This window comes from Coenobita brevimanus, chromosome 87, assembly GCF_032717465.1.
Source record: "Coenobita brevimanus isolate Jiangsu-jjx chromosome 87, ASM3271746v2, whole genome shotgun sequence".
NCBI lineage: Eukaryota > Metazoa > Arthropoda > Malacostraca > Decapoda > Coenobitidae > Coenobita > Coenobita brevimanus.
Genome location: NC_137040.1, coordinates 19,775,296 through 19,793,652, shown reverse-complemented (window position 1 = coordinate 19,793,652; position 18,357 = coordinate 19,775,296). Strand labels below are relative to the sequence as shown.

The following is an 18,357-nucleotide window of genomic DNA, read 5'->3' as shown; positions in this document are numbered from 1 at the left end:
CCTATGCACTTAGAAGGAAAATATGGATGTTGCAAAACCAAGCAGTAAGGGATGCCTCCTATGGCGAGATCAGTATGGTGGTTGCTGAACAGGGAGCTGTTGACAGAAGTGCTAATGAACAGTACAGAGCTCTCAAGAACAATCTCCTGAGAGTTACTGATTCAGTGTGGGAATGGAAGGGAACCACCCCTCCAAGACATAAAGTAACTTGGTGGTGGAATGAGGGTGTAGAAGCTGCAGTTAAGGAGAAAAGAAGGCTTTTCTGGGAATAGAAAGGAGATAGTAACAAAGAGGAATACAGTGCCCTCGCACAGTGAACGTATTCAGAGTAAACGATTCGCCTATTGAACGAGCAGGGGATAATCAGGTCCACAAAACCAAAACACGTTGAACCCTGAGTGAACGAAATCGGGGGAAAGAGTTGGCCATAACTGCCATCTCCCATATTGAATGACCCACCCTTCCTAGTAGATGCTGCACAAAGGCCAGATCTGAGCAATCTGTAGAGCAGAATCCAATGGGGGGACAAAGATTTGCCTATGTCGAAGATCGGTAAAATTCTAGCGGCAGTGGATGTTGCGAGAGAAGAGGTGAAGGCAAATGAAACCAGCTACTTTAGGACACAGGAAGTGCTCAGTGGAGTAGAAACCACTTTTCCTATTACATTGAAAGGCACAATATTGAAGTCAACAGAAGAAAACAAACACTCATCACACGCTACTACCAAATTCAAGAACAACAGGAGTCAGTTGCCTCAACATCATCTGCTACTCTTCCTGGGGAAGATGATGATGATGTGATGTCAGTGGTGTCATCTTTGGACTCTGAAAGTTTTATGGGAGGGATGAATGAAGCAGAGACACGTGGGGAAGTGGTTCAGTCAGGTGATGAGGACGAGACTGGTGACAGGAACGGAGTGGAAGGTGATGTGGCGGGGACACCCTAAGTATATCCCCCTGCCTTGGAACCACCTGTATTCAAGCCAGTCAGTACTGGTATCTGTTCCATTTAAGGTAAATAACCATGTGTTATATACAGTATTTTATATATCTGTAGTGATGTGTTTGTAATGTGCCCTTTAGTACATCTCTGTGGCTCAAAAAGTGGACATTGATGGAGCGGTGCCACCCATGTGCTATTTTTCCTATAAGATATGTTGTTCTCAGTGAACGAATTCACAGTGAACGAGCTCGTCTGCTGCCCATAAACTCATTCACTGTGCGAGGGCACTGTACTTTGCTCCCAAGTGTAGGGCTAGAAAAGAGGTATAAAGGGCAAAATCTAAGTCTCAGAGACTTTTACTGGATATTCTTAATAGTGTGGCAAGAAAGAAAATTATATTTAAGGTGGGAAATCAGAGGAAGAGGGGAAAACAGGGATATCATGGCTGAGCAGTGTGTGAAGAATAATGAAGGAAAGGTAGTGGTGAACAGTGGGAATATTAAAGATGCCTGGAGAGAGCATTATAATCAGTTGCTGAATGAGGAGTTTGGCTGGAATTTGGAAGGTTTGGAGCAGGTCCACCATTTGGCCCTTGGTCTTTGATTGATGCAGCTACTGTGAGTAGGGCAGTAGGTGGGATGCAGGTGGAGAAGTTGGCAGGTGTGTCTGGGTTGACTGCTGAAATGCTGAAGGCCTTAGGAGATACAGGAGTTGGGTTAGTTACTAACTTGATGATTACGATTATAGCCTATATGTGTTGTCCCAGATGATTGGCTGAAGAGTGTGATTGTAAATGTGTGCAAGGGGAAGGGTGATATCCTAGAAAGAGGAAATTATAGAGGCATAAAACTTCTGGATCAGAGAATGAAGGTAATGGAGAAAGTTCTAGAAGGTATGATTAGTGAAAGAGTGAATGTTAACCCCTTAACCGCGGGGCGTCACTTTCGTGACACTTGGGAGCAAGGGATCATACCGCAGGGTGTCGCTTTTGTGATTCTGTGTTATTTTGAATTCACCCGGGCTTCCAAGTGGGGGCTTGTATCATCTATCAGTACTGCCAATGTCCAACACTAGTCAGCACTCCTAATCTCATCTGTACTCCCATCCATTGTTGACAATTTAGCCATTTCTCCCAGTTCTTGACTCCCCTCCCTACCCCCCCTCCATTACCCTATCCTCTCGCCTGCCCGGCCGTGCTACGCTAAGTAAATCTTCCCTGGAATTTTTCACTGATTTCATCCATTGAAATAAGCCCTATGCCCTATTCTTATACCAAATAATATATACAAGAAAGAAATAAGGTAAGTGAGAGTGCCATACACCTGGAATTGGCCAATTATCACCTGACAACACCTCACGTGCACTCGTTCGCTAATTTTTGCTGTTTTTTTTCCCCTTGAAATATGCCATATAATCTATTTTTGTAATAAATATACATATAAGGAGGGAAGGGAGAAGCCTAAGTGATATTTACATTCACCTGGAACTACCTAATTTATAATGTATTGTCTAGATTTCCTGCCAGTCATTTCAGTGAAATACATAGCTGTTTCAAGAGCTACGTTGGTAGTACTGAATATCCCCTAAGTAGGCCTCCACCCGGGCCGGCCCTTCCTTATCAGTTCTCTCTCATCTTCCGAAGAGGAGGTACGGCTCATTCTCTTGCTGACTTCAGGGCCTTTTTCACCCCCATGCAAAGGGCCCTGTGACCTTTACCCCCTACTAAACCTCGTGTGGAAAGAGGTAAAGGGCTGACAATTGATAAAAGAGTGACTACGATCTTTCTATTGAATAAAACAGTGCAAGTGGAATTGTAAATAATGTGTAAATAATGTGTAAACAGCAAGTGAAAGTAATGAATGTAAATATACGTGAACAATGGAAAATAGTTTTATAAGTTACTTCAAGTGACAGTGCATAACACAGTGTAAATAAAATAGAAATGTAAATAACGTAAATAAAATAGAGAACGTAAATAGAAATGTAAATGAGTAGTATTATAAGAATACGAGTATATACCCTAGGAGTAATGAAAGTGAAAGTTTCACTATAGCCTGTCTGAATACTATGAGTTATGAAAGTGAAGATGAAAGTGACATTCACTCTCAATGCTAGTATACAGGACGAGAAAGTGAATGCTACGTATTTTACTGAAAGAAATTGAATCCCTACAGTGACAATAAACTAATACTACTGAAGGAAACTTATGGATAAAGACTGTAGATATATATAAGTGTTATATAGTATTAGAAATATAAAGTGTGAGGGGTTTTATGAATAATAAATGACAGAGTACCAAGAGCGAACTAGCGCAAGTGTGGCGGTCAGACGCGCTCATAATTTTCATTGCTTTCACAGTGTTTTTTTTTTTGGAGTATGGATCCCAAACTACTTGAAAATCATAGAGTAGTGTTTATAGTGTTAATATCTGGCTGTGGTAATCATATTACGGGTTGTCGGGAAGTGTAAAGTGGAGACTTCGTTACCCAACTTCAGAGGTCTCCACAAGTCCTATGGTAACTGACGAAGGCTCAACAAACATTCCAGGAGAAAGCTGAAGGTATGTGCCATAAGCATATATAATTTTATTATTCTAGGACTAATAACTGATTTTTGGCAAATATTTTTTGAGAGTCTGTCGGAGCCCGAATAACCCCGCGGCACACGCAAAACATCGGTAAACATGCCCGCGGTGTAGGGGTTAATGAGATGCAGTTTGGGTTTATACCCAGCAAAGGGACCACTGATGTTATATTCCTTGTTCTACAGCTTCAGGAAAAATATATACGAAAGAAAAGGGATCTGTACTTTGTTTTTGTTGATATGGGGAAGGCCTTTGACAGAGTCCCTAGGAAGGTGGTGAAGTGGGCAATGAGAAGGTTTGGGATCGAGGAGTGGCTGGTTCGAGTAGCAGTGGATTTGTGTGTGGGTGTTTGGACCCAGGTAAGGATGAATGGAAATTTGAGTGATGAATTTTCCGTGAATGTTGGTGTGCAAATGGGGTCAGTCTTAAACCCCTTGTTACTCATATTTATCATGGTGCATGAAGACCTCTCATGTGACTTCAGAAATAGACTCCCATGGGAGATTTAGTATGCCAGTGATTTGGTGTTGATTGCAGAGACTGAAAGGAGACAGAGGCAGGGTTGTTATGATTTAAATCAAATGATTTAAATTGATATAAATCAGAGTGAAAAAATCATGATTTAAATCAAAATTGATTTTTAATATATAAACACAGTAAAAATGAAGAAGACAGAATGTGATGGATGTGTATTGTACAGATGCATCAAGTCTGCTTGGCCTGTACTCTTCCTGCACTGATCTTGATCAAGTCAGGCACAAGCGATTGCTTTTTGTTACAAGCCAAATATTAAAAAAACAGAGGAAAGAAGGCTCTTTGATAATAATAAGTGCTCTGGTTAGGAAAGCCTTTAATGCATCATGTCTTTTCAAGTTGCATAGCAACTTTTGGGTAATATATGTATGATACCAAAATATGATTTCATTTAACATTGGTAAAGGCTTAGTAAAAAAAAAAAAAAAAAAAAAAAAAAAAAGTCTTCATAAAAGTGAAAAAAAGAAAAGGTAAAACAATCAATTTAAATTTAAAAATATGATTTAAATAAAATACTGTATTACAGATTAAAATACAGTATATCTATCTATCTATAGCCCGACGCCCTAATCCCGCAAAGGGTGGCCGCAGACAAAACGCCTCCAAGTCGCTCTGTCACCCACCATTTGACTACCCTCCCCCCAACTCACCCCCCCCTCCCTCATATACCTCTCAACTCCATCCCTCCACCTCATTCTCGGTCTACCTCTCCCTCCCTCCACCTCACCTACATACACCCTCTTAGTCAGTCTTTCATTCTCCATTCTCTTCACATGTCCAAACCACCTCAGTGTATTTCTCCTAATCTTCTCAACCACATCCACCCCACAGCGTTCCTTCACTTCTTCATTCGTCAACCTGTCCCTCCACGTCACTCCACATGCTTCTCTCAGGTAACTCATTTCCACTGCTTTCACTCTTGACTTGTTCCCCTCTTGCAAGGTCCATGCCTCGCTTCCATACGTCAGGGTAGGGATCACAATACAGTACTATCATGCAGTGACTTCTTAACTTCCATACTCACCTCCCTATTTCTTATCACTGCTTTCAGTGTACCAACAGTATATACAGTATATATATACACAGTATATATATACTGTATATATATGGCATTTTTTTCCAACCATGAGTGTGAGTAACCTTCCCCATACCAAGAAGTGCTAGTCTGTGGTGCACTGCCTTACTCACACTTCCCATTCACATTTATTGTTTTCAATTTTGTAAGTCTGTTTATTTGAACAGTGATATATAATCATGCCTAATGGATGCATTGCAGCAAGTGGGAGGAAAAAAAGACCCAGTATGGTACTCTTCTGACAGAATTCCCAAAGGCACAAACAAGGTTGAGAAAAAAATCACAGATTTTTAAAAATCTGATTTAAATTTTAAAAAATCCGATTTAAATTAAAAAAAAAATCAATTTTTTTGATTTAAAAAAAAAAAAAAAAAAATCGATTTTTCTAACCCTGGACAGAGGAGATGTTTAGTAAGTGGGGAGATGGTATGGGGCACGAGGGCTTGAAAGTAAATGCAGATAAAACAAAGGTGATGGTATCTAGACTTGGTGGCAGTACAGTACTGTCAAGGAAGAGGGTGAGTGGTCATTTGTGGTTTGCCACAAGGGCTTGGGAGGTACAGTAAAACCTCATTTTAACAGACTTATTTCAGCCCAAACCATTCCGATAAAAACGACATCCGGACTTCCCCCTGCTAACCCGGACTATTTCTAGCATATCAGACAGTATCCCGGATTTCACCAACAGTTTTTAAACTGTTTCTACTACCATTGCAGTATTTTTTTTTCTTTTTAATGCATGGAAGGAGGAACCAATGGCCAGGAGCCTGCAAACTGTTCCTTCCAAGAAAATAAAACAAAAACAATGCAAAAGAGAGCCAACTTCAAGATCCGTTCATTTTGAGATGCCTGGATACACTGTTTGAAAAACTGGAGATCATAGGAAGTACGAAATACAGACAGAGGGAGACAGTTCCAGAGTTGACCTGTTGCATAAATGAAGGACTGGAAGTAACGCTTAACTCTAGCATTGGAGAGTTGGACAGAAAAGGGGTGAGAGTTTGTTGCTAGATGGGTGCTACGAGACTGTCGTAGAGGTGGAGGGATGTCAGCAGACAATTCAGAGGAGCAGTGTCCATTGAAGTAGCGATAGAAAAGAGATAAAGATGCAACAGTGCGGCGAAGAGACAAAGGTTGAAAGGAGCCAGTAAGAGGGGAGTTAATGAGACGAAAAGCATTGACTCCATCATATTGAGAAGAGCTTTATGTGGGGAGACTACCCACACATGAGAGTTGTACTCTGCTCGGGTGAATAAAACCTGTGTATAAAGTCAACAACTGTGCAGGGGTAAAGAGGGTACAGAGTCAGCTTAGCACACCTAAGCTCGTGGAAGTAGATTTTACTAGAGGTGTAATATAATCTTTCCAAGAAAAATCCCGAGAAAATGAAACCCCAAGCATGTTTAAGGATGATGTAGGATTGGGCTGGATATTATGAAACATTAGTGGGTACTCCTGTGGAAGATTTTATTGGGTTGATAGATGTAAGAACTGAGCTTTTGATGCATTAAAAACAAGGTTACTTTTACCCCAGTCAGAGATACAAGCCAATTCAGACATTAGGTGTGCCATAGCCTCTTCCCTTGTTTGTTGAAGTAATTGCTGAGATGAGACACAGGATATTAAAGCAATTGGGCATTAGTTAGAGGGTTGGGAATGGTCGTCCTTTTTTAGGACTGGCTGAATGAGAGCAACCTTCCAGCAAGAAGGAACAGTACAAGTTGATAGACAAAGGCGAAAGAATTTACCTAGGCAGAATGTAAGCACAGAAGTACAGTTCTTGAGGACAACAGGAGGGACCCCATCAGGCCCATATGCCTTGTAAGTATTGAGGCCAGCAATGGCAGAAAATACATAAGCTGATGAAGTTTTAATGTCAGCCATGAGGAAGTCAGAGGAGGGAAGTGATGGAGGAACAGTGCCAGAATCGTCTTAGGTGGAATTGGAGGAGAAAGTCTGAGTGAAGAGATCTGCTTTATCAGTTGAAGAAATAGCTACAGAGCCATCAGAGTAGAAAAGAGGAAGGAAGGATGATGAGGTAAAGTTGTTAGAAAGGTTTTTGGCAAGGTGCCAGAAGGAGTGGGAAGAATTTGAGTTTGAGAGTTGAGAGCATTTAGTACGGATGAAATTATTTTTAGCAGAGTGAAGAACAGACTTAGCACGATTCTGGGCAGAAACATAAAAAAGATGTGATTCATAGATGGGTTGGCTCTGGTATCTTAGGCCTTCTCCTTGTTGTGGACAGTATTAGAACAAGCTTGATTAAACCAAGGCTTTTTTGCATCAAAGATATGAAAAAGGAATGTATGCTCCATGCCCGAGAGAATAACCTCCGTAATACACATGGCACACTCAGATGGCTCCTGGACATGGAAGCAAGAATCATTCTAAGGAAAATCAAAGAAGTACTGCTGAGGGCCTCCCAATCAGCAGCTCCAAAGTGCCACAACCGACTTTTCTTTGGAGGGTCCACAGACTGTACTGGAGTGATAGGACAGGTTAAGGTAACAAGGTTGTGATTGGAGGAGCCCAACGGAGTAGAAAGTTTAACAGTGTAAGCAGGAGGATTAGTTGTAAGGAAGAGGTCAGTATGTTGGAACTCTCTCCAAGGCAGTCAGGGATACGGGTAGGGTGCTGTACAAGCTGCATTAGGTCATTAAAGATAGAAAAGATGTAGACTTGTTCACCAAGTGAATCAGTGAAAGGAGGGGAGAGCCAAAGGTGGTGATGAGCATTGAAATCTCCTAGAATGGAGATTTCAGAGAAAGGAGAAACGGAGAGGATGTGTTTCATCGTAGAAGTAAGATAGTCGAGAAATTTTTTGTAGTCAGTAGAAATAGGGGATAAGTAAGCAGCACAGATATATTTTGTCAAAAAAGACAGGAAAGCCGAAGCCCGAGAGTAGAGAATTCAGAAAAATTAAGTTCAGGAACATGAGAGTGTGCATACACACAACAGTCACCTTTGGATTTGAAATGAATACAGATAAAGTAGGAGGATATAGAAAAGAGTTTGCTGTCAGTTGCCTCAGATGTCTCTCATTTACGAAGAGGAAGTGAGGTTTAGAGGAGGAGAGGTGGTGCTCAACAGAGGGAAAGTTAGAGGAAAGGCAACAAATGTTGGAGACACAAAGAAGTGAGTCAGACAGTGATTCCAGGCAGCTCGTTGTGTCTTCACCAGGAAAGGGGCAGATGGTGGGGGCATTTTTGGTCCCCCCCCCCCTTCCCCGGGGGACTCCAAGGCCTGGTTATTAGACGCCGTTACTCTTATTTTAATTTTGAAAAGGAAGTGTGGTGTGTAATGCACATGTAGTTCATTGTTGATAGAGAAACTTGTATTGGAGAGCATGTGGGCCTACTCTCTGTGTTACTGAAACACTGATAAAGTTCAGCAATGTGGGATGGTCAGGAACTAGTCCCAAGGGCTGATGAAACAGGAGGTCCAGCTCTCCCTGTCATCAGTTTTCCGTCTACCTTGGGAGTACTGCTCTGCTTGACTGGTGCTACAATCTCCTCCTTAGTACTGTACTGTCATCCCTTAACATCTGCGGTTTTAACACACACGGTTTTGATTATCCATGGATGGCTACAGAAAAAAAAACAAAAAAAATCTCGAACTCTGCTGACACTGTAACAGTTTGTGGCTGTTTCAGTACAGTAATGGCATTATCCGGTGAATGAAATATACTGTAACATTCTTCCTTTGGAGGGAGCTGGGATGAGCACAGTAGTCAGAAGAGGCCATGCAGGAGTACACTATTCATTATTTTTAACTATTAGTGTTCTTGTATTAAATAAAGTAATTTTTTTTAGTGTTCTTGTATTAAATAAAGTGGTTGTTAACATGCACATAGGGTTTTTCTGTAGTTATATAAGGAAATAGGAGGTCCAGAGGTGTTTTTAATGGGGGCGGGGGCAGCAGATATCCGAGGATTTTTAACGTTCGCGAGTGTCTCTGTTACCTAACCGCTGCAGATGTTAAAGGATGACTATACTGTATTTTACATTCACTACAGTAATCAAATGGTATAATATATAAAATAAAACTGTACTGTACACTGATAAACATGTCTTTTATTACCTAACCATGGTGAACATATCTGAAGTGGTCAGGCAGTCCGGACTGCTTCTGGCTTTATCGAAATTTTTCCAATGTGCTATATAAGAATTTAGTCCGACAGCTCCTCGTTTCCGTTAAAAGCGAATTCCAGTCTATTGAAGTCCATTATATCGAGGTTTTATTGTAATTCCATCTTATGCAGTGTCTGTGATAAATGGGTGCATTAAAGATTTAGTGGTATTAGAGGTAGACTGCAAGATAATGCTGATTTCACGTTCACGGTGTGTTGGGGAGAGCATATGGAGACTGTCACGCATGAAAGGATTGATCTTGCTGGTGAGTCTCTCGAATGTGGGGAAGGGTTTTGTTATTTGGGACATGTTTTGTGCTGGCAGTGGTGGCTGAAATTCCTACAACCACTTCTCACTGTGGCCACAGAGTGAGAAGTTGTTGTAAGGATTTCAGGGAGCTGTTGCCTCTCATGACCTTGAAAAGGCTCTCCCTCCACGTTAAGGGATTTTTGTATGCGGCATGTGTTAGGAGTGTTATGCTGTATGGTAATGAGACCTGGGCAGTAAAGGAAGACGATAGTCACAGGCTCAGACATACAGAAATGCCAATGATAAGGTGGATGTACAGTGCTTCCTTGAATGCGAGGCCAGAGGGGGCTAGGTTTATGATGGATGAGTTAAGAGGTAGGATGGGATTGGAGTGTATTGGTGTTGTGATGAGGAGAAGTAGATTGAGATGTTTTGGGCACATGGAGAGATGGGGGATGACAATAGAGTATAGAAAGTGAGAAGTGTTAACATCAGGGATAAGACTGCAAGAGGTAGACCAAAAAATACCTGGGACATGGTCATGGAGTGTGACCTCAGAGAAAAAGGACTGAATAGGGAGGCTGCCAGAGATCGAGCTGAATGGAGAGCTGCCATAATGTGACCAAGGCTGATGCATGGAAGCATGTTAGAGCCTTTATAAATGAAAGGGAACAGTTGATACAGAATTAGAGCTATGTGGGTGGGACAAGGAGAGGGAGATCAACATATTATTTATGATGTATGATGTTAGTATTGTTGTGTAAGAGACTGTATTTTCTATCACCGTTTTATTGTATTAGCCTAACCTAATGTGGGGAGTAGAGTGTGTGGCCCATTTCACTGGGCTTGCTGTCAATTAGTTCTTTCATTGTCATGTTATTTCCCCTACCTGCTATCTTGACCATACCTCACACCACCCATGGCTGTGGAAAATAGGCAAGATGATGATGATGATCACTTTTTCTCTTCTTTTTCAGTGTTTGGCGCAGCGAGAAAAGAAAGAGAACTCGTTCAATGCCCCACATAAAAACATACACTCGTATAAATAAGTCCCAAACCTCTGCCCAGTTCCTACTCCTCACCTCTGCTAATCTGTCCAAAGCAGCCTGGGGGGCCCTACAGAAACAAAACTCGCAACTCTTTATAAGATCGTATGAAGTTGGCATTCTGCTTCTGCCAAAATTTGTCGTAAGTACTTTTGTGTGTGTTTGTGTGTGTGTGTGTGTATTTACCTAATTGTGATATACAGGAAATGAGCTACGCTCATGGGGTCCCGTCTCTGTTTCTCAATAAGTCAAATTTACCTTTAAACTTGTTTAAGTTTTTAGACTGGATTATCTCTTTGTCCAGGCTATTCCACAGGTCTATACATCTATAAGGAAAACTATATTTCTTGAAATCCTTTAAGCAGCTTGGCTTCTTCAGTTTCATTCTATATCCTCTTGTTGCTCTTTTATCCCATACAAACAGAACTTCTTTGTCAATTTTATCTACTCCCACCATGGTCCTGAACACTGCAATCATGTTGCCTCTCTTTCTCCTTTCTTCTAAGGAAGGCAAATCCAGCTTTTCCAGTCTCTCTCTGTACGACAGATCTCCCAGACTGGGTATCATTTTGGTTGCTGTTCTTTGTATTCTCTCAATCTTGTTTATATCTTTCTTTATGTGTGGGGACCACACTACTGCTGCATGTTCTAACCTGGGACGAATCATGGCCACTATCAATTTTTTCATCACCACCTCATCCATATAATGAAAAGCTACTCCTATGTTAGTCAGGAGTTTATACGTCTCTCTAACTGTCTTGTTAATGTGTTTTTCAGGTGGCAAGCTGTCCTGGACCAGCACTCCCAAATCTTTCTCTTTTCTTGCTTTTGTGACTGGTTCATTACCCATCGAATAATTCAGTGATGACCTCTTCGTACTTTTACCCATTTCCAATATTTTACATTTCTTAGCACTGAATGTCATTTCCCACATCCATTTCCAATCGTGTATCCTATCCAGATCATCCTGCAGCATTTTACAATCCTCCCCAATTTTTACCTTCCTCAATGTCTTTGCATAATCAGCAAACAGACTTGCATAACTGTTCACTCCATCTACCATATCATTTACGTAAATCAAGAACATTACTGGTGCCAACACCAAGCCCTGTGGGACTCCACTTGTTAATTCCCTCCATCCGGACATCCTATTCTTTATTACTGTCCTCAATTGTCTGTCTCTCAAAAAGTCTCTCATCCATTCCAGGAGGTTTCCCTTCAGTCATCCTATTTGCTCTAGTTTCCACATTAGTCTCTTATGGGGTACCTTGTCGAAGGCCTTCTCCAAATCTAAATACTGTACACACAATCCACCCAACCATCTCTCTCCTGTAGCACGTTAATCGCTCGAGTAAAAACTCAACAAGTTGGAAACACATGACCTTCCACTTCTGAATCCAAACTGACTATTAGCCAAAATATTCATCTTTTCCAGATATTTTATCCATCTGTCTTTCAGAATTCTCTCACATAATTTTGTGACCATTATGGTTAAGGACACTGGTCTATAATTCAGGGGTTCTTCCCTGTTTCGTCCCCTATAAATTGGTACCACATTTGCCCTCTTCCATTGTTGAGGCACTTTCCCCTCTTCCAGAGAACACAAAATTAAACTGTCAGTCTTATCCGCCAGTTGTTCTCTGCATTCCTTCAGTACCCAATTAGAGATTCCATCTGGTCCTGGGGCTTTCCTTACATCTTGGGTTTCCGGTAATATATACACTTCCTGTACTTCCACTTTTATATCTTTTATCACTACATTTCTAGTCACTCCCTCCCCTTTCACAAACTCCTTTTCATTTGTGAAAACTGATTGGAAACACTTGTTCATTATTTCAGCTTGCATTGCTGCATCTTTATAGACCTCTCCTTCTACTTTCAGTTTAGTTATTCCTTCCTTTTGTTTCAGTTTGCCATTGACAAATCTCTAAAACAGTTTGGGTTCATCCTTACATTTGTCTGTTATACCTTTTTCAAAATTCTTTTCTTCCCCTCTACGTATTCTAGTGTATTCATTTCTAGTTCTTTTATATTCTTCCTTTGTTCTGTTGTTACCTCTTTTTCTCCAATTGTTCCATGCTGTGTCTCTCTCTTTTTTGCCATCATATACCTTCTATGATACCACTCCTTTTTCCTGTTTTCTTTCCCCCTTACTCTTGGTACAAAACTTTCCACTTCCGAATTATAGAGGCCTAGAAAAATATTCCATTTACTCTGTATCTCTCTTGTTTCTCTGAATTTTCTCCAATCTGCATTTTCGAAAAAATTTCTCAATCCTGTAAAGTTTGCTCTCCGAAAGTTGTATCTTCCCTGCCTATAAAGCTCATCTCTTGGCTCCAGTTTCCCTATTATTATCTGGAACTCAGTGACCACATGATCACTTTTTCCAATAGGACACAGATATTTCAATGATTCTGTTACAACAGGTTCTTTGGTAAACAGTAAATCTAGTCTTGCTGGTGTGTCCTCACCTTGGAACTGTGTCACTTCTTTGGCCCATTGTGTCATCACATTGTTCATTGTTATATTTAATAATATAGTGCCCCATGAATCTTTGCTGCCTCCTGAGTCCCATTGCTCCCAGTTCACCTCTTTACAATTGAAGTCACCCATTAAAATTATATTGTTGCTTTTTTCAATCATTTTCTGTAAATAACTAGCCATGTCTGACAAAATTTCCTGGTATTCATCATCACTCCATGCTCTTGTCTTGGGGGCAACATACACTAGTGGCATATCTCTCTTGCTATTGTCTACTGTTTCTATCTATCTATCCATCAATTGCCTGATGCCTCAATCCCGTTTGGGGTGGCCACAAACAAATCGCCTCCACTTCGTCCTGTCCCCCGCCATTTCACTGCCCTGCTCCCAACTCACACCCCCCTCTCTCATATACCTCTTCATCCCATCCCTCCATCTCATCCTCGGCCTCCCCCTCCCTCTACTGTTTCTAATTTCATATTTATCACTTCGGCTCTGCCCTCTCCCATTTCCACGGTATCTACATTTATGTTGTTCTTCACTGCTGTCATCACTCCTCCTCCGTTTTTTTTTTTTTTTTTTCTGTCCCTTCTCCACAGTTTGTATTTACCATCTCCTGTATGAACATCAATATCTTCTCTTAACTTGGTCTCTACAAAGCACATAACATCAGGTTCATGCATCCTCAAAAAATCGTTGGTTTCTGGCCTTGCAGATATTAAACCATCAACATTAGTATGTCACCTTCCAATTATTTTTGATATTTTTTATACTCTCTTTTCTTCTTCTCTCTGCCGATACCACTTCCTTAATTTCTGATCCATTACACTCCAATAAAACACTGTCTTCTCTTCCTCCGTTCTCTGTGTGTTTTTTACCTTTGCTTCCTGTACTAACTCCTTTATCTTAGCTCTTTCTTCCTCATTTGCATCTCTCCTTATCCAAACATTTTTTTAACCCTTCCTTGTCTGATAATTTCCATGTTCTACTGATAATTTTGTTTACTGTTGCCTGGGACTTAAATTTTACCTTCAATGTCCCTGCCCCTCCTTCCTCATACTTTCCTAACCTAAACACCTCTTCAATCTCTTCTTGAGCTTCATTGTTTTCCTCCATGACTAGTGATATTATTTCTTTATCCTTCCTCAGTTCTTTTTCTCTTTCTGATCTCATTGTCATATTCTTATCTTTAACTCCAGAAATTATTACACATTTTTTCTTATCTGCTACATCCCTAACTAAAGATTCTCTACTTCTCAGTACCCTAACCACTTCCCTCTTCACTTTTTCCTTGCTTTGTTGTTCTCTAATCTCTTTCAGATTTACATTTCCTTCTTCCTGCATTTTCTTCCACCCCTTATGTTGCTTCTTGATTTCTTTAATGTGCTCGTCCTGTATTCCTGATTTGGATTCATACTCATCTAGTTTGTTTTTCAGCCTGTCCCTTTCTTCTTCTAACTTCTTATTATCCCTCTTAAGCTGATTTATTTCATTAGGCTGTGTGTGTGTGTGTGTGTGTGTGTGTGTGTGTGTGTGTGTGTTTATCTTTGATGTCTGCCATTTTCATCATCATCATGGCCAATCACCATTCATCGTTGTATAAATTATTATTATCATTATTATTATTGTTGTTATTGATGTCATAATTATTTATTATTACTTTGCTCACCATCCATTCACTTGATGTGGTGCTGCTCTCGGATGACTGCCCCTTCCTCTGTTCTTTCCTTTCTTCCTCATCTGTCTTTCTTTTCTTCGGTCTTTCCTCTTCCTTCTGTCTACGAAAGGTCTTACACTGAGTGACAAGCCAAATGGTTTCCTGTACAACAGGAAACCATTTATGACACTGGGTGGTAACAATGTAGCCTAACCAAATTTTGGCTCCTGATGGTTTAGTGGGTAATTAAGACGCTCCATTTGGATTGAGCCTGTGCAGGTTTACATCCAGGGAGTGGTTGGGGTTTATTGCTCATGTAATGTCACTCAGGGGTGAATGAGGCTGGTCACTCTCATCATAAATGTCAGGACCAACTTGCCTATACTCATTTTTTTTTTTTTATTGAGGCAAAGATGCACTTAACTGATTGATGATGATTGGCTGAATGCTTCATGTCCAAATAACATCATTGTATTTCAAATAATTACTAGGTTTTGATTCACATTACCTGTAATTATTTGAAATACAACGATGTTATTTGGAGACGTTGCATTCAACCAATCATCATTAACCTGTCAAGTGCATCTTTGCCTCGATAAAAAAAAAACTGAGTATAGCCCTGGGCTCCTACGCTTCTCATGGGGCAGCACAGGATTAGATGATGAATGAATGAGTGAATATTATTATTATTATTATAATTATTATTATTATTATTATTATTATTATTATTATTATTATAATAATACACTTAGTGACAAGCCAATTGGTTTCCTGAACACCAGGGAACCATTTACTATGCTGGGTGGTAACCATATAACCTATGTCACCTGGTGGTTTAGTGGGTAATTAAGGCACTCCAGCTGGATTGAGCCTTTATAGGTTTGTACCCAAGGGTTGGTTGGGGTTTATTGCTCACGTAATGCCACTAAGGGTTGAGAGAGGCTGGTCACTCTCATCTTAAACGTTAGGACCAACTTGCCTAGCCCCGGGCTACTACACACCTCATGGGGCAACACAGGATTAGATGATGATGATGATGATGATGATGATTGATGATGATGATGATGACGATGACGATGATGATTTTTATTATTATTATAATGTTATAGTAATCCCTCATTTATCCTGACATAATAGAGCCAAAGGCATGTCCGGATAGTGGCAACATCCGGATAATGAGTACTACAGTACATCGTTAACCCGGGGTATGCCTGTACTCATGGCTTGCGGTCAATGTTACAGTCTCAGTGGCAGTTCAGAAAGACTTAGCCCGGTGGCTGTGCAACTTTAAGCATTGGGTGGGGATGCGTACAGACGTTTTGACTCTGCTTGTGGGTAACAGTTGTATTACTCGGGTGCTGGAGGTTTTTGGGAGTGATTAGACAAGCGCGCAACTTTGACCATTCATTACAAGGGCGGATGGATATTTTGGATATTTAAGCTCTAGTTGTGGGTTACAGCTTACTTCCCACTCATGGCTTGAGCCCAGCGCCCATGATACCGAATGTTTGAACATGTCGACCAGCTGGCCGAACTTCTCGGGGACTTTTGTGTCTGGATAATAGCAAGTAAATTCAGATAATGGTTTAATAGAACCAAGGTCTAGTGTCCGGTTAATTAACATGTCCGGATAAATGAGGGACTACTGTATTGTCATTGTTGTTGTTGTTGGTGGTGGTGGTGGTGACATTGTAGTTATTAACTACTACTCAGTCAGCAGATGAATACCTGGTAGTCTAGTTAGTTCAGGTGATACAACTGGATGGAGTCCTTAGGGCTGTAAGTCAGTGGAGTGGTCAGGTTATTGATAGTACAATGCAGCCTAGGAGAAAATGACTGCACAGAATCGCTAAATGTCTGGAGTGAGAAGCCAAGCCCTAGGCTGCTATGCTCGGGATGGGAGAATAAAGGATTGGATTGTGGAGAAGTGGATTAGTATTATCATATTGTTATTACGTATCATCGTGGTGGATTGAGAGTGAGTCATAGGAGCCTAAGTGTTAGCTTATGCTGATTACTTACCATACGTGCATTTCTCTTACCAGACAAAGGGCTCCGAGTTCAGATTGGGAACCCCAGGTGAGGTGGACACCCTGGCTATCCCATATGACTTTCCTCTGACCCCCTACCCAGAATCTGCAAGACCCTGGTTCATGAACACAACCAAGAAGCGTCAGGACATATTTGGACAGACTTATCTTGACTGACGTGTTCTGATGGTTACAACATCCCAGCTGGAATGACGATCTTGTATTGGTTTGATTCCAGAGAGGTGACGAGTTTTTTTTTTTTTTTTTTTTTTTTTTTTGCAAGCCATCAAGGGTACTAGACTGGCTGTTTACTCTTAAATGTACAGGACTACATTCAGCCTAGTCCAACCCTCACTCCTGGTTGAAGTGTGCCTCATATCCCATTCATCATTTATCATCCAATCCTACGTTGCCCCATGAGGAGCGTAGGAGCCTGGGGCTAGGCAAGTTGGTCCTGACATTTAAGATGAGAGTGACCAGCCTCACTCATCCCTGAGTGGCATTATGTGAGCAGTAAACCCCAACCATCCCTTGGATATAAACCTTCACCAGCTCGATCCGATTGGAGCACCATAATTACCCTAAACTACCAGGCACTAACAATTGGTTATATGGTTACCACCCAGTATAGTAAATGGTTTCCTGCTGTACAGGAAACCATTTGGCTTGTATCATATCTCACACTCCATTTTTATTTTAGTATAAGCAGCTGTCATCAGAAGTGTATATGTTAGGGTTATAACTTTTTTATTATTTTTTATTTTTTTTTTATTTTTTTTTTCAAATAAAAGGTAGCCTGTATCATAAATTGATGAACTTTTGTTTAAAAACAAAGAAAAAAGACCTTATTCCTCTCAGTTTAAAAAAAAAGCTCACCCCCAGATAAAAAATGGATTACCACATATTTAACATTACCACATGCAAGTTTTATCACTTTCTTAATCTTTATATAGATTTTTATATAATATTATAAACTTGCACAGAAGATTTTAGAAATGCTTAGAACTTTTTAGAACAGTTTGTAACATTTTAGTATGGTTTAACATTGTTTAGAACATTCTAGAATAATCTAAATATTATAAAACGGGACACAGTTTTCAGCATCTAACAGTTATCTTTGCAGTTTGCAGGTGAACAGTCAGCAAAATGATTGCTTAGTGTGTTACTGTTATATAGTAAATGTTTTTCACATAAGCATGATGTCACACAAAAGAAATGATACTATCGTACAGAAGAGCAAGGATGTCTGGACCAATAATTTGGTGCGGTTCCAGCAGTCTCATAGAAGAAGAGGAATTGTGTCTTTAGAAGAATCTTCATTAGAAGCGAAATGCAGAATGCCAAATCAAATGCAAGTTGTTGGATGTTACCAGTTTCTTGGAGCAAAAATCAAATTAAGAAAAGAATGAATATATAGTTGGAATTTCCAGAGAAGTTACAAAATTATGGGAGAATAAATTGAACTTTCCACGTGTGTCAGATCAAGCAATACAAGCAGAGCTTAACAAGGTGCTAAAATCTCACGATGAATGTGTCAAGAGGGGAAAATATGATGCCCTAAATAAACTTTTTGATATCGCAAAAGTAAATGGTCAATGGTTATCCACTGAAGATAAATAACTCTACCAC

The 18,357-nt window shown here is 40.4% G+C and overlaps 1 protein-coding gene across 1 annotated transcript in view; it reads left to right on the top strand.

The window, feature by feature from the left end:
• The window catches only part of LOC145411023 (tyrosyl-DNA phosphodiesterase 1-like), a 281,158-nt gene extending 264,253 nt beyond the window's left edge, over positions 1-16,905 (top strand). The window contains exons 9-10 of the mRNA XM_080281084.1: positions 10,492-10,702; positions 16,744-16,905. Coding sequence (XP_080137210.1) covers positions 10,492-10,702; positions 16,744-16,905 — 373 coding nt within the window. The remainder of the gene's footprint in view (positions 1-10,491; positions 10,703-16,743) is intronic.
• Positions 16,906-18,357: the final 1,452 nt, after the last annotated feature.